The 27,843-nt window shown below is 42.0% G+C and overlaps 1 protein-coding gene across 1 annotated transcript in view; it reads left to right on the top strand.

Moving 5' to 3' along the window:
- LOC142075747 (CUGBP Elav-like family member 4) overlaps positions 1–27,843 on the top strand; it is a 719,152-nt gene that overhangs the window by 675,737 nt on the left and 15,572 nt on the right. Inside the window, exon 12 of the mRNA XM_075137566.1 lies at positions 17,282–17,448. Coding sequence (XP_074993667.1) covers positions 17,282–17,409 — 128 coding nt within the window. The 3' untranslated portion in view covers positions 17,410–17,448. The remainder of the gene's footprint in view (positions 1–17,281; positions 17,449–27,843) is intronic.

Genomic DNA, 27,843 nt, shown 5'->3' with positions numbered 1-27,843 from the left:
GCCATCGAGCAGCAGACACTGTCAGGCCAGTTCTGCTCCATGCCTCCCCTTTGTCCCCAACATGTGTCCCCTTGGCACGTGCCTGTTCCCCATACCCACTGGTGTGGCAGCTTCTGTTTCTCCCCATGGGACAATGACTCCAGGATGCTGTGAAGAACCTCTCCTGTGCCGACAGAGACATTATGGTTTCCCTCCACTCAGCTTGACATGGTCTGACATCCCAGGTGTGAGCAACCACAACTGCTGGATGTTTCTCTCCTTTTTTATGCATTCAAGATGGACTTTCACACTGGCAGTAGGGATGTCCCACCCCTTTTTGAAATGTCCCACATTAAACGTAGCAAGGAGCATTCTAGCTTTGACTACAAACTGTGAGGGCTTTTTAGAACCTTAGATTTATATGGCCTAAAGGAAACATCTTCTCTGACTCTTGGTACAACTTGGACATCGAGTTTCATTCCAGATTCCTGCAGGGAGTCCACTCAAAAATTGCTAGTGGGCCACTCCGTTTGGAAAAGCACCCAGTTTTCTCTGAAGTTGCCGAAAGAGAGAAGATAACACCACTTGATGAGGTTCATAGTAGTTAATTACCTTCACTGTTAAATATTTCTATTCCCTACTAAACTTCTTCTGGCTCCTAGCTTATGAAAAGAAACAGGGGAGCCAAAGGAGAGATATTAAAGGTGAGAAAGGCAGTGAAGAATGAGGACTAGACACAGGAGGGGGTGAAGCTCAGGAGAAGGGCTGAGGGTTGGGTAAAGCTTGTATCATGTTATGAAAAACACACTGTGGCTGTTCAAGACTGCAGTGTGGTGGCAGAAAGGTGGAGTGGGAGATGCAAGGCAGCAGGCAGGTCGTGACGGTCCGGTTTCAACCTGGAAGCTGAAACAGAAAGAAGAAAGAAACATCAAGAGACTAGGACATCGACAAAGCTATGCAGGGCCCTGGGACCAGGGGCATTGCAGATCAGATCTAAAGTGCATTGGCAGCACTCCATAAGACATAGGAGTGGAACAACAGACCCTGAGGTACATCAGAAAAATATTGCTCAGCACCTGCTCACAATGTGCCTCCAACACACCCTGCCAAATCTGGCAGTTTCTCATTTAATGAAAAAAAAACCCAGCTCTCCTCAAGTTCAGCCAGGGGAATGAGCAGGTCCAGGAGTAAGGTGGTGTAAGAGTAAGAAATTCCAGTCCTGTGTTCCTGCCCCATCTGGGTGATCATGAGTCAACCTGGCTGTGTGCCTTGCGTTCCCCCTCTTGTAGCAGGACACTGACTCATTTGCACAGGGCTTTAGGATCCATGGATGAGGAGAGTTATTTATGAGCTCAAAGTTTTTTGGGATTTCTTTTCTGATTCTTCCTTTGGTAAATAGGAAGATTCTCACCAGATAGAGGAATTATTAGAAAACACTTGGGAGAGAGCTGGAGCTCTGCTTGCTGCTGTTACCAGTCCTATGATTAAATTTGATTTTTTTTTTTCTTTTTACTTTTAACCTGATTTCAAATTTCTTAATAAAAATCTCTACCAAGCCTTTCTCCCTGTAGCCCATGGAATTAGGCTGTGTCCTTTACTTTGCATGATCTAGTGGCAATACCTTTTGTTTCAGGTCCCTGGACAATATCAGATTGTCATTCCTATATAGCTACGGGCTACAGACCAAAGCTCAGAGGGTAATGGAAGAAGCCGCTAATTTTGAGTGCCTGACCCCTGGGGTGTTTCGGTTCAGATCAGCACTAGTCTGTTGTGGTCCTCTCCACTCTGAAGGACCTGGCACAGACAGACAGCCAAGGAGAGATTCACGAGGTGTCCAGCTTAGTTGAAAAGTGAGCCAGGGGGAGGAGGACACCGTTAGAGGGGTGCTTAGAGCTCCCAGAGGAAAGGGGAAGGAGGCACAAAAGTTTATTATTTGCTAGCTACTCTCTGTTATACTCCAAAGCAGCCAGGCTCTGAGACTTGAGGTCGGCAGAGTAAGGATGGGACTCTTCTCCGGCTGATAAGGAAAGAGTTGTGTGAGTAAGAAAGAGAAGGAGCTGTTCATCAAACTCACTGCACAGCACCTCCAGCCATTGCAGTTGGTTGGGGGAGGCTTTAGGGGGAGGAGGAGGAGTGGGAGAAGTATTAGGGCTGTGAGCCACTATTCATTTACAAACTATAATTAAGTTGATGTTTAGATTAATTTCTGATGCACTCTCAAAGGTGCACTGAAAGCATTTTTCCTTTATTATAATGTTGATTGCTTATTGGGGAGATAAATCTAACTGTCAGTTATGCACTGACTTACCAAAACTTTCAGACCAAGCAAGCATGTATGCATAAGGAACAGCTGTTTGCAGCTCTCCAGTTAAAGGGACAGCTCTGTCTTTTCCCAATAACTCACATTAAAGAAAATCTATACATTGTACACAAGGACTTCTGCTTTCTTTTGTAGCTTAACAATTTATTAGACAGGAATATGTTAGCAGAATCTATCTTCTATTTATCTGTCTGTCCATGTGTCTATCACCATTTTACCCATCTCTCCACACAAGTAATAGACATAGTACATCCAGAATATGTTTAAAAGTTATAGATACGTTTGTACATACCTACTCACATGCACACTTATACAATCATTTTAAATGTTTTTACTCATGGTGTAATTCGATGGAGGAACTCATTACCACAGGGTCTTCGTGGCTACTCATTTAATGACCTTCAAAGGGGGAACGGCCATTTATGTGACTAATAGCAATGACCGATGTTAAGAGTTAATGCCAGAAGAAAGAAAAGAGAAAAAACAAAAAGAGTTCTTAAGGAGATCAAAAACTTAGTGCTCTGGGCTTCAAATCAATCCATCAGCATTGGGACCCAGGAAAAGAACCTGACTGGGCTCTCATGTGCCTGCACACCGTGCTATCTACTGCCATCTCCTCTAAAAACCCTTTGACATTAGAGTAGATGAACTCGAATCGTATATAACTGGTCCTACATGTGCTCCAAGGATATTACTGTCTCAAATGTGAACACCCCCATGTGTAGAAATGCCAGAAAAGGGTCTCTAGTGCTACTTTCATTCAGTCCAGAAGTTTCTGTTCAGCAGTCAGAAATAATGACTCCTCCAATAGGCAGGTCCATTTCTGAACTCAAGGTGATAGATCTGCAGAGCACAGACTTACCACATCCTACTCTTGTGAGATTGCAGACCCACCACAGCATTTTGGCCACCCATTACATCTGTCTTTATTTTTGTTTTCCCAAGATCTCTGTCATGCAAGGCGAATTCGAGCTGTAGAATGGAGGGGTCTCTATCAATCCATCCAACAATCCATCCGTCCCCCCATATATCTATCTTCAACTTCTTTATATCCATCTATCCTGTCTCATTCACTGCACAGGACTGCTCTTCAGCATTTTGAAGTCTGTCAGCTAGCTAGTTACTGAGCAGCTGTTCAATAGATCCTCACAGCTCTGTGCTTGGCCTCAGGCCTTCCTTCCCGCACAATATTCAAACCCTGCTATGAATATGAATTTATTATTATTTCCTCATCTGTTTTCCTAAGGCCCTTCCCAGCAGAGCATTTGAGAGGTTCACAGAGCTAAGTAACAGCATTTTCACAGGGCTGATGGTGTCCTCATTTCACCAAGGGGATGATGAGGCATAGAAAGATATTCAAAACTATTTATTAATCTTCGATGCCTAATCTGAGATGCCATGAGCCCGATCAGTCTGTTTGCTTGTTTTCTCAAAGTATTTAGCACAATGCAGGGCATGCTATGTTTATGTTTGCGTCAGATGCAGGTACAGGCAGCAGCCTTTCTGCCAGTGAAATCTCAAGTCATGCACTGAGCACCAAGAAAAGAGGAACACGTAATAAAGCTCCACCTACACTGGCAAACTAAAGAGGCCTTGCATATCAGCTCAAACACTGTGCCATAACTATCCATACCTTTTAAATGTTTGTATACCATTGGCTTTTGCTGGGCCATGACAATTAACTCACGGCTGGACGTTGTTTGGGCATGGCTCAGCGGCGACAAGGGCCAGGGACTGTCCCTAGACAGCAGCATAGACAAGGCCACCCTTTTTCGAGGGGTAAAAGAATTCAGTCATATAGATACAAGCCACGATGTGCCATTTGCACTTGGTGTGCCAGTTGCACTCGGAGCCTGCCCTATTTTATTTACTAGTAAAAAAGTAGCCTAGGAGATCTTATTAAGGAATTTTGTGATATATGATTTACCCAGCATAACTGAGATGTCATGGCAGAAATAGGGATCAATTCCAGTTCTCCAAGGCAGCATTCGGTTGTACAACTACAAAACCATCCTTTCCCTGGCTTATTTACTGTCTACATTCCAACACTTGCAATAATGAGTCTGATACATTGCCATTTTCCTCACCCTGTTATGTTATCCATTCTGTACAGTAATTAAAACAAGGATGCCATGAAAAAGAAAAATACAGAAATGTGTGGTTAGAAGCAATGCCTTAATGCATATACAAAACAATACAGAATTAAAATTTTATAGGGAACATCATTTCTTGCATTTCTAACTCGAGTGCTTCATTTTGCAACCTTTTCATTGTTTTAATGTATTGGTGCATGTGATATCTTCCCTTTTCAAGTAAGCAAACCAAAAAATAAAAAAATCTCCAGATGAGATTAACATCTTCAAATAGTATATATTGACATCTTCAAAGGTTGTCATCAGGGTACAATTTGCAGATCCCTATAAAAATAGGTATACCTTTCTTAACCGGTTCTGGTTTCATCTATCTCAAATCCCCAACCAAATTCAACCTCACCTCCACTCTCCCTAGTCTTGATCTGTAATATATCACATATGTATAGGTATGTGCATTATATATGTATTTTTTATATATATATATTTCTGCAATAGCAAATATGTCTGCAAATTATTAAAAACAATGAACACCACTAAAAAAGTGGTTTGAATCTGGGCAACCTGCTCCAATGTTTGCTGGCCTTCACGGTGAAAAAGCTTTTCTTTATATCCAGTCTGGAACTCTCTTGTTTCAATTATGTTCCTTGTCTCTCATTCTCCCACCATGCACCACTGTAAAGAGACTACCTGTGTCTTCTTGCTCTCACAGGGCAAGTGCTCCAGTCCTTGTCTATCTTGATGGCCATATGCTGAACTCACTCCACTTTGTCACTGTCTTTCCTGTGTTGAGGGGAGGAGGTGCCCAAAAATAGATGTCCAGGTGTGGTCTAATAAGTGCGGAGTAGAGAAGGGTAATCACTTCTCTAATTGACTGGCTGTGATTTTGTTAATAGAGCTCAGGATGCTGTTGGCCTTCCTTGCAGGCCAGGGCACATATCTAATGAGATCCTCAGTGATGTAACCCATGGAAAACCTAAGGACAGTGGGACTATGCCCCTTTCACCAGCTTCAGTACCCTTGATACTTAGCCAGGCATTGTTATTGTCGTAAAAGGGAGGAGGTGCATCTAACATCTAAGAGCTGCTGCTATCTTTGGCTACTTCACAGGCAACAGGTTTTCTCCCTCTTTGGCAACGTGACCTACAAATATGATTGTGTTCTGACCATTTAAAGGTGAAATTATATGATTGTTCTAAAGATAGATCCCTAATTACTCTTTACAATCCTTCTTTAGAGGGGTTTCCAGAAACTGTAATGTATTTACCCTGCTCATTGTGCATCTCCTGATGTGGCTGAACAGGCTCCAGAAGGATGTGTTATTGGGTTTTTAAAAATGCTTATGAAGGAAGAATTTTTGCTTCTTGATTTTAGGTGTCTGCGAGAGCCACATTTTTAGGGGTGATGCATATTTTTACCCCACCCCTTCAAACTAAGATCCCTGTCCAAATTATCAATAACCATCCTGCTTTATCATAGAATCATAGAATCATTAAGGTTGGAAAAGACCTCTAAGATCATCGAGTCCAATCGTCAACGCAACACTACCATGCCCACTAAACCACGTCCCTAAGCACCACCTCTACACGTCTTTTAAATACCTCCAGGGACGGTGACTCAATCACTTCCCTGGGCAGCCTGTTCCAAGGCCTGACCACTCTTTCAGTAAAGAAATTTCTCCTAATGTTCAATCTAAACCTCCCTTGGCACAACTTGAGGCCATTTCCTCTCGTCCTATCGCTAGTTACTTGGCAGAAGAGACCAACACCCACCTCACTACAACCTCCTTTCAGGTAGTTGTAAAGCACGATGAGGTCTCCTCTCAGCCTCCTCTTCTCCAGGCTAAACAACCCCAGTTCCCTCAGCCGCTCCTCATAAGACTTGTGCTCCAGGCCCTTCACCAGCTTCGTTGCCCTTCTCTGGACACGCTCCAGCACCTCCATGTCCTTCTTGTAGTGAGGGGCCCAAAACTGAACACAGGATTCGAGGTGCGGCCTCACCAATGCTGAGTACAGGGGCACGATCACCTCCCTGCTCCTGCTGGCCACACTATTTCTGATACAGGTCTTCAGTTTTTCTAATCACAGGCATTTTCATAAATGTGCTTTCCAGCAATATTTCTACTCTCCTTATTTCATTAATTAAAACACAAGCATATTTTCCCATCTCCCACACAAGGGTGGATCAAGAGTTCAGATGGGTCATTGAGCAGGAGCCCCAGAAGCCAGAATTAGATCAGGCTTTAAGCAACCTATGATGTGATTCAAATGTCACAGAGTGAATGTAACTCTTCTGAGGGACTGCAGAAGGCCCTTTACAGAGATCTCCAGGATTCAGGATACTCTTCTGAAGACCATTAATGGTGAATGCTCTGCTGGCAGACCCGGGGGAATTTATCAGCAGCTACACTATAATATGAAGGTGTTTCATTCCCATTGATGTTGATGACAAAAGAAGCCAGCTGATCATCTCCCTGTCCGTTGTGGGTGGTTGAAAACACAGAGTTCTTACACTGACACTGAAAGGACCACAGATGTAACAGCTGGTTGGATCTGGAACAGTATGTTATATTTCAGCTTAAAATGTACTTGTATAACTCTTTCCTTTCTCCTCTTGGTACCCAGCATAGTTCAGTGCAAGTTCACAACCTTCTGGTCTAGATATTAAAGGATCTTCTTTTTTCTTTTTCTTTCCCAATGACTCACTGCGTATGAGGAGTTGATTTCCTGTTGATTTCATTTTCAGTTTTGTTAGCTGGTTTTCACAGTGGCCTCCATAGAAAGTAAAGTATTGGTTTGAAAAGCATGGCCAAAAACTTCTGGCTTCTGAACAGAAACTTCCAGATTGTCCCACAAGAGAAGCTTCAAGTCTTTCTATATCCATTGGGTTGCCCCAACCTACCCATAATGAGGTATCAGGTGTGCAATGACATAAAGGGGAGAGATGGTTAGTTGTCCATCTAAGTAATGATCAGCAGGAGCAAGGTGGGGAGATTCTGTACATTGCTACACCAAGAATGGATCTATTTCAGAGACTCGCTGGGACATCAGAGAACTGACAAAAAATAGTCACGAGTCACTAGTACAATTCACAGTGCACCTTCCTGATTGGTTTTCCTCATTTGTTTTTTTTTTTCCTTGATTAGCCCAGGAAGGAATTTACTTCCCCATTATGAAATATTATCAAAAAGAAGGTCACCTTTTATGATGGTTCTCTCTTATAGACCAAGAAGAACAACTGGTGATTTCAGTAGCTGCATGGCTACTATCATACATGGCTTCTTTATCAAGAACCCACAAATTGAGTGGGATCCAAGAGAGAACTTGGGAGCAAAGAAATTAAGATTAAGATAAGAAATGGTTTGTGACATGGCTGGTGGGAGCTTCAGTAGTTATTTTCATCTTGTTTATATTGTACAACTCCAACAAAACAAATGTAAAAATAGCCTTCATCTTGATTCAGCAACACGCTCAATGCATCCTTAACTGAGCACCTATTTAGATCCCACTCATAACTTGTGTAAAACCTACACTAAGCTCATTCTTTGCTTCTGGTTTTACACTGGCAGAAGAACTTGTCTCCTCAAAAGTTCATCTGCTTTTTCCAACCATGTACTTTCCCTATAAACCTTATATTGACACATCATGACATCAAACATTTACAAGGAAGGCTTAGAAAGCAAGTCAAGAAGCGTTCCTTTCATTTCTGAAAGCAGTTAGAAAATTGCTTCAGTTCTAATCATCATTCAAAAAAAGGCCAAATACCATTCACTTATCTATGAGCAACTCCTCACTGGCTAGTTTGCTCCTTGAGAGGAAGATCATCATCATCATCTGGGTTGGAACATTATACTTCTTTTAGAAGAACGACAACGCTTCTTGTTCACAGCAGAGATGTATATATACTGGTCCAATATTTGATTCATGGGGTCTCCAAAGAATGGCTAAAGCCTGAATCCTTCACTTCTTCCACCCATTTGTTGGATGACTTCAACTCCTACTTAGCAGAATGGGTAGAACCACGGTCCACAGCATCAGACAAATAGTTGCTCATCCTTTAGACAAGCTCTGTTCACAGGAAAAAGGGAAGTTTTTAGTGTTAGCTCCATTCTTAGGATGAGAAATCTGTTGTGATTTTCTGTATCAGATTTTTACTTCTTTTTCTATTTTTAGAAAAAGCTGGTCCTGACCAGGTGCCCTGGTTCCAGATGTATGTCAAAAACCTAGATCTGACCATGCAGTAATTTAAACTGTCCAAATTCTAGTCTAATCTTGAATCTTAACCTTGTGCTTTCAATGTGAGTCATGACAGTAATTTCTGTATTAAAAAGAACCCAAACAGATTATGAAAGAGAAGCCTCATAGGAAGAAAAGTCCTAGAGTTTGAACCACCATATTCAGGGTCAGGCTCTACAGCCCTCAACCAACCTCAGAGGAGATACTGCTTCTTTGAGGCACTATCTGGAGAGCATCCAACTGACAATGCGCAGTAACAGGGACCACTTCTCTGCACATTCCAGCTCACACTGCCTCAATGTACAGAAGTAGTTTCATGCACGGGAAGGCAGGAAGGCAACATAAGGAAGATGCTTGTGTATTTCAAGCTACCTTCTGCACTGGGTGTTCTGACCTTTAGAGAAAGTTAATCATGCCATCTACTTTCACTCTTCATTTAATCTCCCCTTCCCATCTGTTCAGTTTCTCTCAGCTGGAAGCAAGATGAAGAACGAGTACCAGTCAGCTGTCTCAGTGGTCCGCAGCCCACACTTTGGGGCCATCTATTATAAGGCATTTACATCAATTGTCATCTCTATCATGACTGTTACCACAGTCCATGCCAGATTAGTAGGCAAGGACTGATTTTCTAAATATCTAAAATGTGAAATGAACAATAGACAGACAGACAGACAGATATGCAGTATCAGAAGAAACCATTCTGATCCTTTGGACTGAACTTTGAAATAATATATGCCAGATACCTCAGCTCCTGTGACAGGTTCAAACCTTCTGCTTGAGTCATAGCATCCTTTTAGAAAATCTCTTAATCAAGATTTCATGTGATAGGTGCTCCACCCCTATTGCTAAACAAGATGTTCCAAAATAGTTAATTACCTTCACTATTTAAAAAATGCAGACTCAGTGTCTTATTTCCATTTTAAATTTGTCAAACGTCTGCTTCCATCCTGAAGAAATCATCAAGTTCTTTTTTTTTCTATATTAAAAAAACCACGTACTATTAGAAATTATTTATAGACTATGGTCAGAAGACAGTTTAACCTTCTCTTCGATAAACCGTGGCAACTGTCATTACTTTTTCAGACCTAGAATTATTCTTGTAGTCCTGAATAATTCTTAAAACTTATTTTTTTGTAGAGAAATCACCAGAACTAAATGAAGAATTCCAGTAGGGATCTTTCCTGAGCCATACTCAGAGGTAACATCATCTTACTACTTGTAGAGGATATTCCCCAGAGACTGGCTTCATCCCAAGACTATACTAAGTCTTGGGACTTTGAGTATTTCAACATAACCCTGAGAGCTCATGTATTTGGCTGTTATCATGACACCCATGTTCTTCTTAGAAGCACTGTTTTCTACTTAAGATTTCCCCTTTTTATGAGTGAACCACTTGCTTTTTCTTGTGGATACTTAATTTGGCATTTGGTTGGATTAAAATGAACACTCTTTAACAGAGTCCAGCTTACACAGTGACCCAGGTCAACATGACTTACTTCTGTCATTATTTACCACTTCACCATTTTTGTATGATTGGCAAATTTTACTAGTAATTACTTTAGATGTCTTCCAGGTAATATTAGAGAAACTGAATAGCACAGAGCTTTCAGCACGCTCCTGAAGGAGCCTACTAGAAACTCCTCAATATTGTAAGTCACAATTTACCATTTTTTTGGTGGTCTATCTATTACCCAATTTTTAAGAAGTTTGAAATGGACTGCTTTCATTTTCTATAAAGATGGGCTCTCTCAAATACTTTAGAAAAGTTTGAGCATACTCTATTAAAACTTACTTTGTTAACCAAACTTGCAATTTCATGCAATCAGGTTCATTTGATAGATGTTATTTTCCATAAAACCATGATGATTGGTATTAAGTGCACACCTTTTAATTCTTTGCCATATCATCTCATATCAAAATTTTCTTTATTTTACTTAAGCTTATAAAAGATTAACTAAGTTTACCAGGTCATCTAGTTTACATCCTTAAAAATTAATAATAATAGATTTTTTTTTCTGGAATATTTTGAAGGTTTTCTAATATCCCATAAATTTCTAAAATGAACATTAATCGTTCAGCACATTTCTGAGCCAATTCTTCGAATATTCTGAGGTTCCAGTTATCTCATCCCACAGATGTGAAATATTTAATAGTAGTTGTTTAGCATAGTCGTCCGTTTCTGACTGTTCATACATTTAAAAAATGGGTGGATGGATGGAAGGATGGTATGGATAACTGGATAGACAGATCTCACTTGGACATGATTAAAAATCAGTGGAAGGTTAAATATTCCAAAAAGTCATCAAACCCTATTAGACACTGGAAAAAAGCTCTGAAGTGCTATGCCCTTGATCTGCAGAGGTACTCCTTTATTGAGTATTCCAGTACCCATAAATCACCTTACAATGCAATACCTTCCAATGCACATATACATTATAGAGCTACTTACATACAGGATACAGATTCAGGATACAGATACAGATTGTATCCTGAAATTCTTTATAGCACTAAAAAATTGCAAGGCAGCAGCTAGTACATCGTGTAAAGAACATAGCAAAGTAAAGACCTTGCAAGGCGATTAAAAGAAAACCTCCATTCGCTGATAAGACTGATAAACATGGAGAAAGAGAAACTAAGCAATCTTAGAAATGAAATGGACTGAAGCAGCAGGGAAGTGCTGAGGGGTAGGTGGTCAGGTCCAGGTGGGGGGAGAAGGGCGGGAGCTCCTCCCCAGCACCCTTCCCCTAGAAAAGAAGTCTCCTGTGATTTGAATGCCTTATCATTGCCTTCCCAGCAGAAAATTCCTCCCTGATGTTCCTAGATGTCACCCTTCCTGGTTAGTAACAAAAGCAAGGAAGCCATACACTAAGGGGACAGTTATATTAATAGCCAATTATATTAATAAAGAATTCCTTAATTAATAACCCAAATGCTTGGGGGAAGGAAAGGAGCGGGGCCTCTACACTAATCAATTGCCAGTGCTTTCTGCAGCTTCTTCCATCTTAGTAGTCTGGCCGAGGCCCCCACTTGTGTCCTGGGTAGCAGCACTTTGGATGCAAGGGAAGCAAGGGGCATGGACTTCTCCTGTGCTAGTACGCAGCCCACGTGCACGGCATTTCTTCTCTCTCACTGCATGGGAATTTGCCTTCCGCAGGCTGAGAGGCAGATCCTTGCTCTTCTGTTATTTCCCTCTAGTGAGATGATCATGGGTTGAATGACAAGAGGGAAAAGTTCAGAAGAATGAGATCCTCTCCTTAGCTAGTGACTTTCATAACTGGAGGAACAAGAAGTGCCAAGAAAGATCCCTAATGGCAGTCAGACAAATACATTGACAGCCAGAACCAGAAAAATGTATCTCTGGCCTAAAGAAGCTAATAAACACCAATGTCTGTTTGTTTCTGTTGCAATCTCTTGCAAAGTGCATCTCTGAGATGGTAGTTTTGTGCAGCAAGAATCTGGACCATAGATCAAATAATTCTTCTTAGTTTTAAGACAAGTTAAATATTTGCTTCTTTGAGGTTCCTCTTTTCCTTTCCATTGCCTGAGACCAGCCTAGTTACATGAGTGGACCTGCTGTAGGACCATCTGCCCCCAGTTCAGGAGTCTGGATCAAAAGCCTGTCATTCACCATGGTCTTGACTTCTGATTTAGGGGATGCTCAGTGTAGTTACCAAGCACTGGGCTCCATCCAGAGGAAAGCTTCTGCTGAAGGGAGGCAACATGTTATTCCAACCTGGTAGCAGATCATCAAAAGGCTGTTTTGCACATTAACCGCTAATTCTCCTTGCAGCATGCAAAGAGAAACAGAAAACTCAGAAAGACCAATTAGGGATCCATGGGAACCTAACGATGTACTCATTCAGGACTGCACTTAGTGCACAAACTAAATTATGGCCATGCAGAGACACTACTCACTGTGAATGAAAAGTTTACAGTTGCAAAACAGTCTTCAAATGCACTCTGAGATAGATTGCTAATTCCCTTCTTTATCATCTCAGCTGATTAAAATAGAAAAACAGCCCTTGAGTAATATCAGTTACATAAAGCCATTGGTGATCATGCTGGCATCATGAGAAGGGCATGAAGCTCCCACAGCATGTCCCACTACCAAGATTTCCTGTGGAAGAAATAGGGAGAAACCAAAGCACCCTCCAAGATGCTACACCAGTTTCTGCCCGCTACTCATTTACACAGTCATGCAGGAAAAGAGCAGGCCAGGAGAAGTCATGGACTTCAACATCAGTACCTTCCTGGACGATGCTGTGCAGAATCAGGAAGATTAGATGCCCTGAGCTGCAGTTCTAGCAGATTTCTTCCTTCTTTGTTGCTTTGATAAATCATTTATTAGAAGAGCTTTTTTACATAATCCCTGGGGAAAAAAAAACATAAATAAAAAAAAAAGAAAGGAAAAAAACCAACATCCCTCCCATAAAATAGATTTATCACTAAATCCTGTCCTCCTACCAACCATCTTCAGACCAGAACATATATTTCTCTGATTATTAATTAACTGATGCACAGAAACAGCTTCAAGCTTTTTAACCTCTCTCTTTCTCTTTTGTCCTTCAAGAGTGTAGATGACAACCTAGGGGTGGTGTTCAAAACATGGATAGTTTCTTGATCAACTCTAGTACTATCATCATGCTTTGAGCCCTATGCTCGTGGGCTCAAACATTAAAGCCATTCAGAAAGCAAGCATTTAAGCTATTTTTCCAGTACATACATTCTGTTCCTAGTCATACATATTTAAATCTGGCATAGCACCATTAATGCTGCGGACATTGACATGGAGTAACAAAGATGGTTAACTGCCAATAGTGCGCGTAACAACAACAACAACAAAAAAGTCATATAATCTACCAGTAGGTATATGACCTGAAAAGAGAAAGGAATATGATACTGTTAGTACAGCTTGTCTGTCTATCTGCCTATCCCTTATCACTGTGATATCTCAACTCTCAGGATAAGCCATAGTTTTTCTTCTTTTTGGAGTCCATCCAAATACCTTCAACAATACGAAATACAACTCCACATAAATAACAGGAAAGGGGAGAGCCGAATGCACCAACAACTCTGAGCATATCAAGCCCCCTGAAACTAAAACAGTCAAATGAAGCTAGAAGAATTAGCTGCTCTGTCCCTAGGATGTGCTTACAACGAAAATGCACAATTATTGGCATTTACCCTTCTCCTTCTCTCTCCCCAGCCCTTCCACCCTTAGCAGCTAGCCAGTGGAGATTTTTCTATTACAGTGGATATCAAGACTAAGGAGAAAAAAAATAAACAATCCAAATCTGGTCCAAATCTGTAGGCGCTTAATACCAATAGCATCAGAGTACAACTCCCAGTTTCATTATCTGGTCTAAATGAAATATAGTGAGCAAATGCACTTCTGATCTCTCTTATTAGTCCCATTTGTTAAAATGCTGTATTATTTACAGCTTTGCACAGAATGAGGAAATGGCCTTAGAATTCCATCTCAAAAGCAAAGTGATGATAAAAACTAGTGTAGCTTTGTGAGCTTATCTAAAGGCAAGGTTCTTGCAGAGGTACAACTGTATCAGCATCCCAGCACCAGGGCTTATCACCCAACTAAAGATCTAACCTTGGCAAAAGTAGACAAATAGTAGACTTCCATCATATTTGGCAGAAATTCTGGTGGGGTTTGCATGCATTAGGAGTTTGAGTCAGCAATTAACATCATTTGGGGAGTGACTCACCTATGCACTAACCAGTTAATAACATCTTACCTTGAGATGTCAGTCCCAACTGTGGAACCAGGTAAATCCCACAACAGAGGTACCTCGATTTAAGCTAGGTGCCTGCCTTCATTGCACTGGTCCCTGCTGCATAGCCAGTGGGACTTGTTTCAATTGAGCACATCTAGGAGCGTCCTGGAAAAAGAGAGAAATCGTGTCCTACACTCCACTGACTATATTTGCTAGACGTCCACTGATTATTTTAGGATCCCAAGGTGATTTGCTCAGAAATGGATGCACGTGTAGACACACTCTAGATGTACACGTTTAGTCAGTAAGAGGTACATTGAAACAGGATCAGTTACAAGGGTAGAAATCAAAGTTCACAGGCAAGCTAGGTTTTCTAAAGGCATAATATAAGTAATTATTCAGCTGCAGCCAACTCAGCTTTGATAGTTGGTAGCTGTGTATATATTAGTGAAGTAAACATACCTGGCACTTTGCCCTAGCACTGTGGCCAGCTGGCACAGAATGGCCCACACCCAAACTATTAAATTCTCTTACTTTCCAGAATATCATGGCCACATCCAAGCTAACTACTGAAAACAGCCTCTGTTCTGTGCTAATATTCAGACTTTATCCAGGAATTGTTTGGAGTTAGGTACAAGCCAAAACTATGTCAAGGACCTTCCTAAAAATTCAGTGGTACAGATGATTGGGTTCCAGTTTCTCTGAACTTCCCTGGCACAGTTTTAGTTTACTGTTATAGATGTAGCTGATGGGTCTTGGACAGGGGTATTAGCAATCCAGAGGTGATTTTAAAAGAACTGGCTTTCGCTCCATCCTATATCCAAAGCTGTGAGGTAGCTGGACAGCAAATTTCAAGTTGAAGCTCAAGTAAATCATTTCCAAGGGACCTTCCAGCAGTATTAAAGACTGAATCAACTCAGGTGAAATCAGGAGGTGTTTAGTTTGTTCCTTTGCTGAGATCAAATCATAGGACCTTGTTGACTGATAGATTATTCAACTAGTCAAATGTAAACTGGGAACATTACTAGGTGCTTACTGGCTAATCAGTGATTGCAAAAGCAGATCCATTGTATTGAATAATAGCCCAGCTCATTACTCACCATAACTCTCCAGTTTTCTGTCTAGAGATTGGTGACTGCTGTGAGGCTTGAGCAACACTTTTGCTCACATCTTCAGAGCTGCAGTGTTGGTACCTCCTCATCTAGGTGGGTGGCAGGAAAACTGCATGGACAGGCAGTTACTTGGAGCCTTGGCTTCAAGAGGGGAGGACGAAGAGGGATGCCTGTTTATTCCATGGGCTTCCGTCTTAAACCCACATCTGCCATACTCAGTAAAACTGTTGTCTCACTTTGAGGCTAAGACCACAGGTTTTATGACCTCTCATAAACTTATGTTATTAGCCAAAGCCAGGGAGTACAGCTTTAATACAAGACTGAGAAGCTGTGCTTGCATATATGTGCATGTGTATGTGTGCCTTTTTCAAATGTAAGCCATCCTGTGTCATCTGTGAGACTTGCTTCCAAGGAGGAACTAGACCTGGGAGGAGGTGCTGCTGAATGCATTCACCATACAGCCCAAGGCTGTAAGCCATGCCTGGTGCTCTTGTCAGGAGCAGGTGTATACCTGGCAGCAAATGCTCAGCATTAGCTTTTTGAGGGGCTCTCAAACTGTCTCTTTATTTCAGCCTGTCTATTGAGAGACACTGGGTTCCTAGGGTTGATTTGTGCTGCCAGAGCTTTGCAGGGGTGGGAAAACAGATGGCTTTGTCTGGAATGCAAGGCTGGTCCAGGTTAGTCTTACCCAGAGTTTGTGCTCAGAAATGTTGTTGGCACACAGGGACATTTCTGGCAAAGGTAGCAGAGGCAATTCTTATACAATGTGATGGCCCCCTGCCTCACTAATATCTCAGACCCATGGTCACTCCAGCTAAAGTCATATACAGTCTGGGCAAATGAGGCCTTTTCCTGGAGGTAACATTAAAAAAAAGAAAAGAAGAAAAAAAAAAAATCCACACCAAAAACCCTCCCCAAAGCTGAATGCGTTAGAAGCATTGCATCCTCTGTGGTTCTGACCTATCTTGGCTCTTCTGATCCTCAGAGAGCAAGTCTTCCATTGAGACAAAGAATGTCATTTTATGTGGCCTGTAGATACAATATTCAGTCACTATAGGTGTTCCTACTGCTGGATGCACTCCATGGCTGATTGGATGATTTGCTGGCAAGGTATGAAACTACTTACGGAAACCATGTTACGTAAGCACTAGTGTTCATCTTTCTCAACTGCAGAGTCAACATAAAGTCTGCAGTAATTGCCAGTTAAAAAAGCTCGTCATATTGCTTAAGTGGCCAACAATCAAACTATTCATGCCAATGAATACCATAATGGAGAACTTACTAAATTCACGTTACTTATATTGCCATAATAAGGAAGTAGCAGTAGGTACATCAGGTTCCCTTCATCGTGACTATTGGAAGGCAAAGGAAAGGTTATGTTGGTGACTGAAGGAGGGTCTAGAGATTTACCCCAGTCATGATGGAAGGAAAAAGAGCAAGACAGAGTGCCTTGAGACCATGCATCACATCTGCTGACACCCAGCTCAAAGGTGACCCAAATCTTGTGTGTGCTGGTACTGTGGCACCAGCATTTGGATCCCGGTGCTTCACATAGTCTTGTGTCCAAACTGGCACTCAGACCAGGCACTGCGTCCTGGGACACTGATCTGTAACAACCCCTCCTACCCTTCGTCCCCCATTGGCAACCATCCTCTCCTCACTCTCCTGCCTACCTGCCCACCCTCCTACCTGCTCACTCCCTCCCTCCCACCGCCCTCACCCCCTTCCCCATGTTCATTCTCAGTGGTCGTTGCATGTACGTGCCTTGGCCCCCTTCAGCTCATTAAGCCCCCTGCCTTGCCTCATGTTTTGACAGGTTTTGTGAGTTTTGACAATCCTGCCAGTGCCCAAGCTGCTATCCAGGCTATGAACGGCTTCCAGATTGGCATGAAGAGGCTGAAGGTGCAGCTGAAGAGGCCAAAGGATGCTAATCGTCCCTACTGAAGAGTTGTGGGAACCACTGGATACAAAGCACTAGCACAGGTAACTGCATGGGGAAAGGGGTGTCAGCTGTGGTTGTAGCCTCTCTTTGTGTTGTAGACCCTCAAAAATATTCAGCTCTGCGACTCTCTAGCTTCTGCCTTTTTCACTTAGGTCTCTGGCTAGAGCCACACTGCACAGATACGCACCCACACATAAACCAGGATCTGTTTGTGTGTGCGTCTCTTTAGAAAAAGAGGTGGAAGGATGCTTAATGAGGGATGAGCCAAGTTCTCCACCCCAGGGGCATCCTGAATCTCTAGAAAGTCTTCCTGGTCACTAGAGGAGAGCCAGCAGCTGTCCTGATTCCCCTTGCTCAGCCAAAGAGAGCATTTCTGGTGGCTGAAGAAAATCTGCAATTAAGAGATGGGACTGGGCTGCAGTTTAATCCCAGGTGACTGGACTGGGACAGTGTCTGTCTCAATAGCTCTGTGTTGCAAATGTTTCAAAGCATTCTTCATTCTTCATGCGGTATAGTCTGTATCCAATTTCATCCCAGCATAATAAATTTATGTAAATATGTCTCCCTGACAATTAAATAACTCCTAATTTCTTTCTTCCCAAGCCCAAGAAATTAATAGAAGGATCCATGCTCACTTCTTGCTCAGTTACTGTTAACTTCTGTGTGTAGATAAAACCCAACCAAAGCCAAGGAAGCTTTGCTTGAGTGAGGACGCAGACAAATCTGAACAAGGGTCTCATTGTTAGACCCATGTACTTTGTGTTGTTGGAAAGGAGCCAGCTTGATGCTCCAAGGGAACTTCTAATACAGGTAACAGTGTCCAAAATATCAGAAGCAGCAGGTTGTTTCATTGGAATCCCAGCCTATCACCAATAAGAAAAATGGAGATGTTTCCAAAAATGGAAATATTTTCCACCACTGGCTGGCTTTTCCATTAAATAATTCTTTGAGAAACAGAAATATAAAACTATATGTGTTTGTTACAGAGACAGGAAGTCTCCCTGCTGTTAAAACTGTTCCACACCAGAGATACCCCAATAAACCCAGCACTGAGGGTGGCCCTAAGCTGCAACAAGCAGTTTGCACTCCCAAATTAGTGATAGAGTGATGGGTTAGGTGAGCTTTCTAGGCCATTATAGCTGTAATGTCTAAGATTCAGTGATTTTGATTCAGGCCTTTTTTGACCCATCTAAGGTACAGGCAGGAAATCCCTATCTTCAACCTTCCCAAAGAACTATGAAGTGTTCTAATTTTTCACTGGTATCTCTAATATCTTTGAAAAATGTATTGTTCCGGTCTTCAGAGCAGTATCCTTTCCACTGAGAATTAAGGAATGGGATCAAAATGTCTTTGAAAGAGGTGCTGCACTGAAGACAACATGAAGCGGATTAAGAAACCTTTCAATAAACATATTAGGTGCATGTGCAAGATACAGCCTCCATAGTTTAGACTCTCCTTTATATGTGACTATATGAAGATAACTGTCAATGCATTTTCCCTCTTCAAATACCTCTTTTCTTTTCCTTGCTTATGACAAGCCCTCTTGGAAGCTTGAAACTAAAATATGTTTCCATATCCAAATGCTTTTTGCTTCATCACACTGGCTTTTTACTGCAGGTTTTGCTGGGGGAGAGCGGGAGATGCATGCATGCAATTTTGTTAAAGCAGGGACTGTATTTGTTGGGGAGATTTTCAATAACACCTGTAAAGGAATCGAGGAACACAAATGTTTCCCTAGTTTGGCACCAAGCAATAGCTGTATGTTGTAGCATAGCTGTGATCACTGAGGATATGCTTGTTACTTATGGTTGTGTAAGAAAGTGCAGGGCTGTAGACACCTGTGTTGTTAAGGATTCACCAGTACGAGTCCATGGTGTTTTCATCATCATGGATCATTATGAAGTGCTCTGTCTCTACTTTTTCACGATCAGGCTGATGTTGAGGTCTCAGCTTATTTCCTATAAAAGGATTACTCAGTAGTAGGATGAAGATTTGTTGTTTGGGGTTTTTTCCCCACATAAATTACATAAAAAGAAATCAGCTGGTAAAACGGCAACAAAATTCCATATCTCTCTCTTAGAGCATTTTTTTTCTTTCCTTTGCTTCTGCAAAGCAGGAGAACGGTCTTGAATTGTCACCTCTAAATAGGAAGTCCTTTAGCTTTCCTGGCTTTTACTTTGATTTTAATGCTCTGTTATCCAGCAAAATCAATTCAGTTGTTACCACCAGATCACTTCCATCCTCTGCTTATAGGAGCCTTTATTAGAGCTACAGATAGTCCCTATCAAAATGGAGTAAATGCAGCTCAGAGGTCCTTATTCTCTTGTAGACTCCCACCTTGGTGAGCCCATTGAAGGAGCTGAGGAGGTACCTGTCTTTTAGCAGGAGAGAGTTCTCCAGGAAAAAAGTTTTGTGTGTGTTTTTTTGCACCTAACAAAAGGGATTGGCCAAGTGCATGTGGCCCCAGAAGGACACTGGAGGAGCATATCCCAGGGAAGGATCTGATCTAGCACAGGGACTACCATGCCAGGTTAGACTGGAGAGGACACTTGGTGACAGCAAGGATACCCAGAAGCTCAGAAGGGCTTAGATCCAGTTCTTTCTGCAGCTCATCTGCTTTCCAGTGCTCGGAAACATCCATACCAGCACCCTAGAAGCAGACAGAGGATTTTTAGTCATGATGACCACAAGTCAGCTTCCAGCCAGGGCTGTGCAATAGCAGTCAGCACAGGACTAAGCCCTCAGTAACAAGCCTTACTTAGAGATAGGTCCGTTGTTCTTGGCTCAGCACATTGTTATTGTACCCCCATGGCTGGTTTGATGTGCAACTTCCAGTCAGCCTCCAAAATACCACTGGAGTTCTCTGGCTTGCCCACTCAGGACACAGTGTCATTACTGCAATAAGAAGTTTCCTAAAAACACTAGAAGCCAGCTAGGCCCATGGGTATGGTACAGACAGCTATTGCTAAGTTTGAGAGCAGGCAGCTCGCTTAACTGACAGAAACACAATAAGTCCTATATGTTTTTTACCTAGTTTTAGTTTGGTTGCAGCTCTTCAGGGTCCTTAATTCCAATTTGAAGCATGTGCATAACCGTATTGACATTAGGGCAATTACTCATGTGCTTCAAGAGGATGCTCAAGAAACTTTTTAATTGGGATTTTTCTAAGGAAGAGCTTTGTTTTATTGAACTCCTTTCCAAAAATGAGAAGCTGCCAACAAAAAACACAAGCAGCACCCAGTTTGATGTAATTCACCAGAGTGTTTTTTCCCTAACCAAGAAAGAAAGATCTTCACTCAATTTTAATTCTGGACGCACTTTTTTTTTAACTTATAAATCTCCCTTTTGGGACACAAGCAGTCTAGGCCACAGTGATTTGAAGTCCTTTGTTTTCCTTGCAAGCGTTCTAAAGTTGCTGTCAAACACCGAAGGGATCTCTGTGATGCGGCAGATAAGCCCACAAGCTGCGGCAAGCAAAGCCCTGAAGAATTCAGATGGCAAAATGTTTCCAGAATGGCTGCCTCTGTTCTCTTTTTTCTTTATAATTAAAGAGGTGGTTGTAGCAAAAAAAAAAGAAAGGGGCGGGGGGGGGCAGGGAGAAAGCAAAAGTAAGAGAGCAGGATCATTTGAGGCAACTCTGCCAAAATCAATATATTCTATTATAAATCCCCCCTCAGGACTAGGAAGCAAGGATTCGGAGGTACTTCATGTGTCTTTCAGATAGTAAATGCACAAAACAATGAAAAAAAAACCCACCCTGAAATCCATAGCTCCCGTGGGTGGCCATTCCTAGGACCCTTAAGTCCCCTGTGATATGGCAAAGTTGCAGGTACAACCTGCAGTGTCTGAGGGTACGCGTGAGCCCTCTGCATGGCCAGCACCATGCAGGACTGCTAGGACAGGCAGAAAGACCAGCTCCTCTGATCCTCCCCGTGGGAGCAGAAGTGATCGGTGTGATTCCAGCCTTCCGCACTGGGTCTCGAAGCTAGTTCCCCAGTGCCCCATCCGTGCTAAGTCACTAGTAGCCACGATAGGACAATATTGCCTAGAAAACCCCGTAATTCACAGCTCTTCCAGTATTAAGGACTTAACAGAGCAGCACAGGAGCATCCAGCTGATAGATCAATAAAAGACATCACAAGAAGAGCAGTGAAAATCCTGTCCATTCCCCTTCTACAGCTTCATTGCAGTGACTGATCATTAGCAAAGTGTTATTTACCACCTCAGATAGATATTCTGCTGTTGAAGTTTTATTTAAAGCTAAAGATGGAGAGATGTTTGGGTGGGACCAACCTGGAGCATTGACTGGCATGAAACTGAGTGAGACGAAGTGAGTGTGAGTGAGACAAACTGAGTGAGACGAAAAGCAGAAAAGTGAAAAAAAAAATGGTCAACAGTAAAATTTTTTTTTCAGCTGTGCTCCTAAGAGTAGTGGCAAAACATTAAAAGAATGCATTGCCCAGGCAACCTGCTTCTCCAAAATGCCGGGGAAAATAAGGCATTTTTTCCCAGAGGAAACGTCTTTTTTTTTTCTTTTTTCATTGGAATGTATATGTTACCAAAATGGAAAACTTTGCATTTTCCTTCTTCTGTGCTCTGATAAGACAAAAAAAAAACCAAAACACCTCATTTTAAAGTAAGCAGACATTATCAGCCAAAAATAAAACAAACAAGCAAAATTCCAAATGCCCATAAACAAAAAAATGTGAATGGAAAATTTCTCGCTGTCTCTTGTCATTTCAGATTGCTTCAATGCAAAGTCTAATGAAAGTGTATTTTTTACTGAATTTTGGGTTGCTTATCCCACTCAGATAGGCTTGTATTACCTCTAGTGAGAGGCTATTCTGCAGTTGCATTGATCTCACTATTGTCTATTAAACTGTTCATCTTGAGATTCGGATGAAATATCCTTTATCAGTATCTAATCCCATTTCTTGTAGTTATGCCTCCTACAATCATGCTAACCAATTTCTCTTCCTCCTGCACAGATTATTGTCATTTCCCTCCTTTAGTCATCACTTAGATCATTTAGGACTTGCTTACATTATGGAAATTTGCACTACTATAATTACATCAAAACAGTACTCCCGCACAAGCTTTAATATGAGTGAATAAAGTGAGAACAAAATCAGCACAGCTTCATTTGGAAAAGTCTGTTTAGGTACTGGAAAAACATCAGCTCAGCCAATTTTTTTTTCTTTGGATTACTTTTGCTTTTAATTTCCACTGACAACTGTGATTAAATTAAACGTCCCTCACTGTGTTTGTAACCCAAATCTTGCACTGTTGTGCTCGTACATGAGAGAATGGAAGTGAATGTTACTGGGGGAGGCTGAAACAGAACTACTGAAGGTATTTGCAAAACTGACAAGGAAACCTTTTTCTTTTCTGGCTGATCATTTTTAACCTGTCTGCCCATTTACATTACTAATAACTTTATTATGGTAAAATTCTCATGTCTGTTCTATAAACCACAGTTTCGATACCAGAGCATGCAAAATCCCATTTGCTAATTATTGTAGTTATTCTAAGATTGGCACACAATATAATGCACTGATGGAAAACGACAATAATTAATTACTGCATTTACTCCAAAATTACAATCAGTAATTACTGCTCTGAGACTGAATTCCATTCAGCAATATTTGGAACTTGTTCTTCCTCAAAGCAGGGCAGCTTTTCAGGAGTATTGCTGCGTTTGCATCTAAATGAGTCCATGTAGGTCACTAACAGATCTGCACTATTTGTCATGGGAGTGATAGAGCAGCACAAAACAATACCATAACCCTTTCCTTCAGTTCAGAGCATGAATTCTTCATTAAAACCCATGTCTCCATTTTTTTAAAATGTTAGATAATGCAATTATTTCAGAATTAAATAATAGATATAAAAGCAGCCTCCCATTTCTCATCCCACTGTGATCCAGCTGGTCCTGATGCTCTAAAGTAAACTTTCGGAGGCTTGTGAGAACTTTTCCCAATGACTCAGTCAGCAAAGAGCCTGCTGAGTTGTCCCCACTGTGAAAAGACCAGGAGCCTGGTATGGTTGTGCCACCTTCAAAGGCTTCCAACAGCAAAACCCCCAAAGCCCCAGAGTTGACTGGAGGGTGGTAGTGTTATATTCAGCCACTTGACCAACAAGATTACTGTGGGATCTCATATGGACCATGTCATGTAAATTAGCTGAGATTTAGAGCTTTTCTGAGCTGAACGGTGTAAGCTTTGATTGCTTCAGTTAATGGGCAGCTGCAGTAACCTGAAGGTAGTAGCCTTTGAAGGAACTGTTTTATTAGGTTCATGCAGCACAGAGATTTGCTGGGCCAGTGCACAAGGGACTGCAACTTGAAGAAAAACTGGGAAATGTAAGAAAAGGAAAGGGTAGATGTTTTAAGCAGCAGTGATTTGAAACAAGAGCTAAAGAGATGGAAAAACACAGGAGACAAAGCCAAAAATATTTGTTCCAACAGCAGCAAACACTGACAGGATGCAAGCCTCTGCTAAATAAAATAGGTACAAAGAGAATGAGAGGGGAAAGATGCACAATGAAAGAGGCTTGTGAAAACCCAGGATGAGGTTTAAAAACAAGTGTGGTCATTTTCCTACAGGACCTTCAAATAAGTGACAAGTCAGCAAAATCTTTTGATACTGGGACGCTGGGAAGAGCATTACCCACTAATGAGCAGACAGAAGAGAAGTATGTTGTCAATTTGCAAATGCAAGTACTTGGGGAGAGAGGAAAGGGCAAGTTGTTTGAAGATCAGTGTATGAGACCATAAAGGTCTAGGACTTCAGGCAAGAGATGTTCTTAGACGGCCCTACGCTTCATGTGCTTGAAGGCTGATAGATCTGTCTCTGGTGTGTTTAGTCAAAAGAAAACATCAGCATCATGAACATGCTTTTTTGTCCAGATAAAAACGATATGGACAGTTTAGGACAAAGGCAGGGCAGAGCCCTCTGGCCCTAAGGAAAAGCGAATTAGCGGAGAAGGTTAATGAGGGAAACTGCAAACTCCCAATAAAGTCAAAGTTACAAGTCAGCTCCAGCACGTGGTTCACAGGACTCAGGTCACTTGTGTAGCATTGAACAGGCTGAAAATGATCTGATCTTTTTACCACTGACCTTTGAAAGCTGCTGTAGAACCATGAATTGAAGCTGTATGGGGTAGTGTTTGACACTTACACTGTAGGTATAAAAAAAAAGGGAGGCTAAAAAACTCCATGAAATTTACTCTGCAGGGGAAAACTGCTACAGGAGTTGGCAAGAATCTTAATAAGGGGTTGCAGAGTGCTCCATCAATGTGAGCACCTTAAATTGATGTCCTTATGGTTTGGAAGGCATATACAATCAGCTGTACTAGAACACTGTTTCTCATTCCCACAGTTATACCCGGTGATATATCAAATGCAATAATTGCATATTTGAATAATTCATGGTACGGTAACTTCGGCCAGATACAAGTGAATATCAAAACTCTGGTCTCTGAAGTGTTTGATTCCACTGTAGCAGAGAATTGAAGGTTTACGGTGCAAACCTTCTTTCTCGGGTGTCTTTCATCCTGCCCTGTGACTGCAGTTAGAGAAAAAACAGCTTTTATTTCAAATGGGTCATTTTTCCACTTAGCTGAGCTTCATCCAACCTTTTTGAAATATTGGGTAGAAGGCTGAGCTGGAAGGGAAAGGAGAACAGCAGTCAAGTCATTCCTCAACCAAGAAGCAGTGAATGAAAACTCAGTGCTCTGCCTGGAAAGGTAGTAACCACAACCATGATCAGGTGAAGTTCTCAGGCAGCGTCAATCACCAGCTCCTCCGAAGTCAGTGAAGTGACACTGATTTATGGCAGCCAAGGATTTGGGCCCCCTATTACTTATTTAACTCTAAATGTTCTTCTAGCAGAGATGTTTCAGTTATTTGCAATTCCAGAGGGAGACGCAATGTCACCATTCTTGCCGCTCTGGTCTTTTTAGAGCAGAGAGACTGGGGAATGAACATTTGCCTTTTTTTCAAACACATCCCTATGGCTTATTTTAAAAACCTCTTTATACAACAATGACTTACAAACAGAAGAAATTCTCTTGCATCCCTGGAGAGCTGCAGTTGCACATTCAAATGATCCTCTTCAGAAAGCAGATTTCTCCAATTATTGGGAGAGATATTCTCCCTCCCCACCTCTTCAGATGTCCCCTTTTTCCTGTGCAGGACAGATCAAGCAGCTGGTCTGTCTGAAGCACCTGTTCTATGCAGAGCAGGGTAACTCTTTAAAATCCTCAGAGCAAGGAGATGTCTACCTTTGAGATTTCTGACTATATGAGGCCCAACAGACATCTTTTGGTTGATTTAAGTGTGCTGTGAACCAGGGCCCTGGTTGTCATGGTAGAGTGCTGTAATACAATATCTGTCTTAAAAAGCAGATTGTTCCAAAAGAAAATAGGTTCTCACTACCTGGATTTCTAAGGGTTTGGAAACGATTGGACCGTGAAACCCATGGGCTGTGCAGTCAGCTACAAATTTGTCTTCGCTGGATAAGATTCTCTTATTTTCCTCCCCTCTTGAAGCATCTCCACTCATCAGCAGCAATTGCATCCCATCTCCTGTGACATACGACAAATGAATCCTTGCCATGTTCTTTATTTTCCTCTGTGCGTTCTCCTTGCATGGCACACATTGCCCCACCATGGCAGACTGGGCCCTGGGAAAGGGAACCAGGCAGGCAGCCCAACAACTGCTTTAGGAAACTGGGCTCTTACGTGTCAATTCTTAAGAGATTTGGTGCTTTCAGAAGGGGGCGTATTTGAGGGTTTTCTGTCTTCTGTTTTTAGCTTACAAGGGCATTATTTGGTACAGACCTTGTTAGAAAAAAATCCCATCAGGAATTCCTATAAGTCTTTTTCCTGTTCCCCATAAAGACCAGTGTAATGCAATTTAGAGAAAGGTGCACAGATCCTCATCAGGAGTAAAGGAATACCTCGCTCCTGGAGAAGCGTTCCTAAACTTAAACCTGAATGTAGGAATTAACTTCTCAGTAGATGGCTTTGTTGAGGAGCACGCTAAAGGGCTGTTAGTAAAGGCACACGGACTGGCACCATGGTTGGCTTTGGGGTCTCTTTTCTTTCAGCACAGCCCCACTTTCTGACAATCTGGCTTCTGGTACTCACCAGTGATTCCTGGAAGTAACTCCGGGGTGCTGCTTAGGATTAAAATGAAAATAATTTCTTCCTTCGGAAATGCTCTATAAGGAGTTGTCCTGAGGATCACAGGTGCTGGAGAAGTGCTGGGCCTGCCCTTCACCTGGGAAAAAAATAGGCTTTAACGGAGCGATGATGATTTGTGCCAGCTAAAGGCTTGTGGGATTTGGCCACTTACGCTCAGGGAACAGAAATCTTCTGCTTTTTCTCTTCTGATCTTTCAAATTGCCTCTGTAATTTTTCCCCAAGTTATGTGTGCTCAGTGTGTTCTGTCGATGTGAGAAGTGGTAATGTCACTCTGCTAGGAGTTTTATGGTTCACAGAAGGTAGGATTTGTATCGAGATAGACAGATAGATGGATGTCTGGTGCCTGAACACATCGTATTACAGAGATTGACCCAAAATTTTCAACACTAAAATCCCAAACGATAGACTGAAGGGATCTCTGTCTGGGATATTTCAGATGGATTTTATCTCTTTTCTCTGATTAATACAAGCCTTTAAAAGCATATCATCCCTGTCCCTTTGCCCAAATAATTGGAGAAGATCAGAGTAAAGAAGGATCAATAGCAAATAAGTAGTCTACATTTTCTCAGGTGTCAATGTAAAGGAGGTCAGACATGGCACACTGGGAAGGGAAGAATATACAGTTGGGGGGGCTGTTTTGCATTCAGAGAAGGACCATTGGTCGCGACAAAGGAGAAGGTGAATCCTGTTGCCCATGCAACTGGTAAACATAGGAAAGGTAGCAGTGATGCTCATGTTGCAGGCTCAGGGCCACACTGAGATCTGGGCTCTCTCTGTGCGTGAGGGGGAAATGGAAAGGAGCAGAAGCTGACGGGATCGGTAGGGACACCACCCTGCCAAGCTGCCTGCAGAGCCTGGAGCTGCCTCCTAATGAATGCGAGCGGCTGGTCACAACTGGAGGCGAGCTGTTCCCCATTTGTTTGTGCTCCTCAGAGTGGCGGGGATCCGCTCTCCATCAGAATAATCCAATTGAACAAAATGATTCATATTAGCAGGCACATCTGTCTGAGGCCAGAGCAGAACCCTGGTGTTAGTTTAATAAATGGCGTTCATTAAACTCAGCTGAAAATATAATCTGGAGAGACTGATGGGGTGAACAGAGCAAAGAATAAGCAAAAGGAGTTAGCAATTATCAGATGTCATTTGTTCTACTGGTACCACAGAATTGGGGCTTGTTTGCTGAAATCTTAATTTCATTTTGCTGAGGCAGAACCCATCAGAGAAGCTTA

Source organism: Calonectris borealis, chromosome Z (assembly GCF_964195595.1).
Source record: "Calonectris borealis chromosome Z, bCalBor7.hap1.2, whole genome shotgun sequence".
NCBI lineage: Eukaryota > Metazoa > Chordata > Aves > Procellariiformes > Procellariidae > Calonectris > Calonectris borealis.
This window is presented reverse-complemented; position numbering and strand designations above follow the sequence as displayed.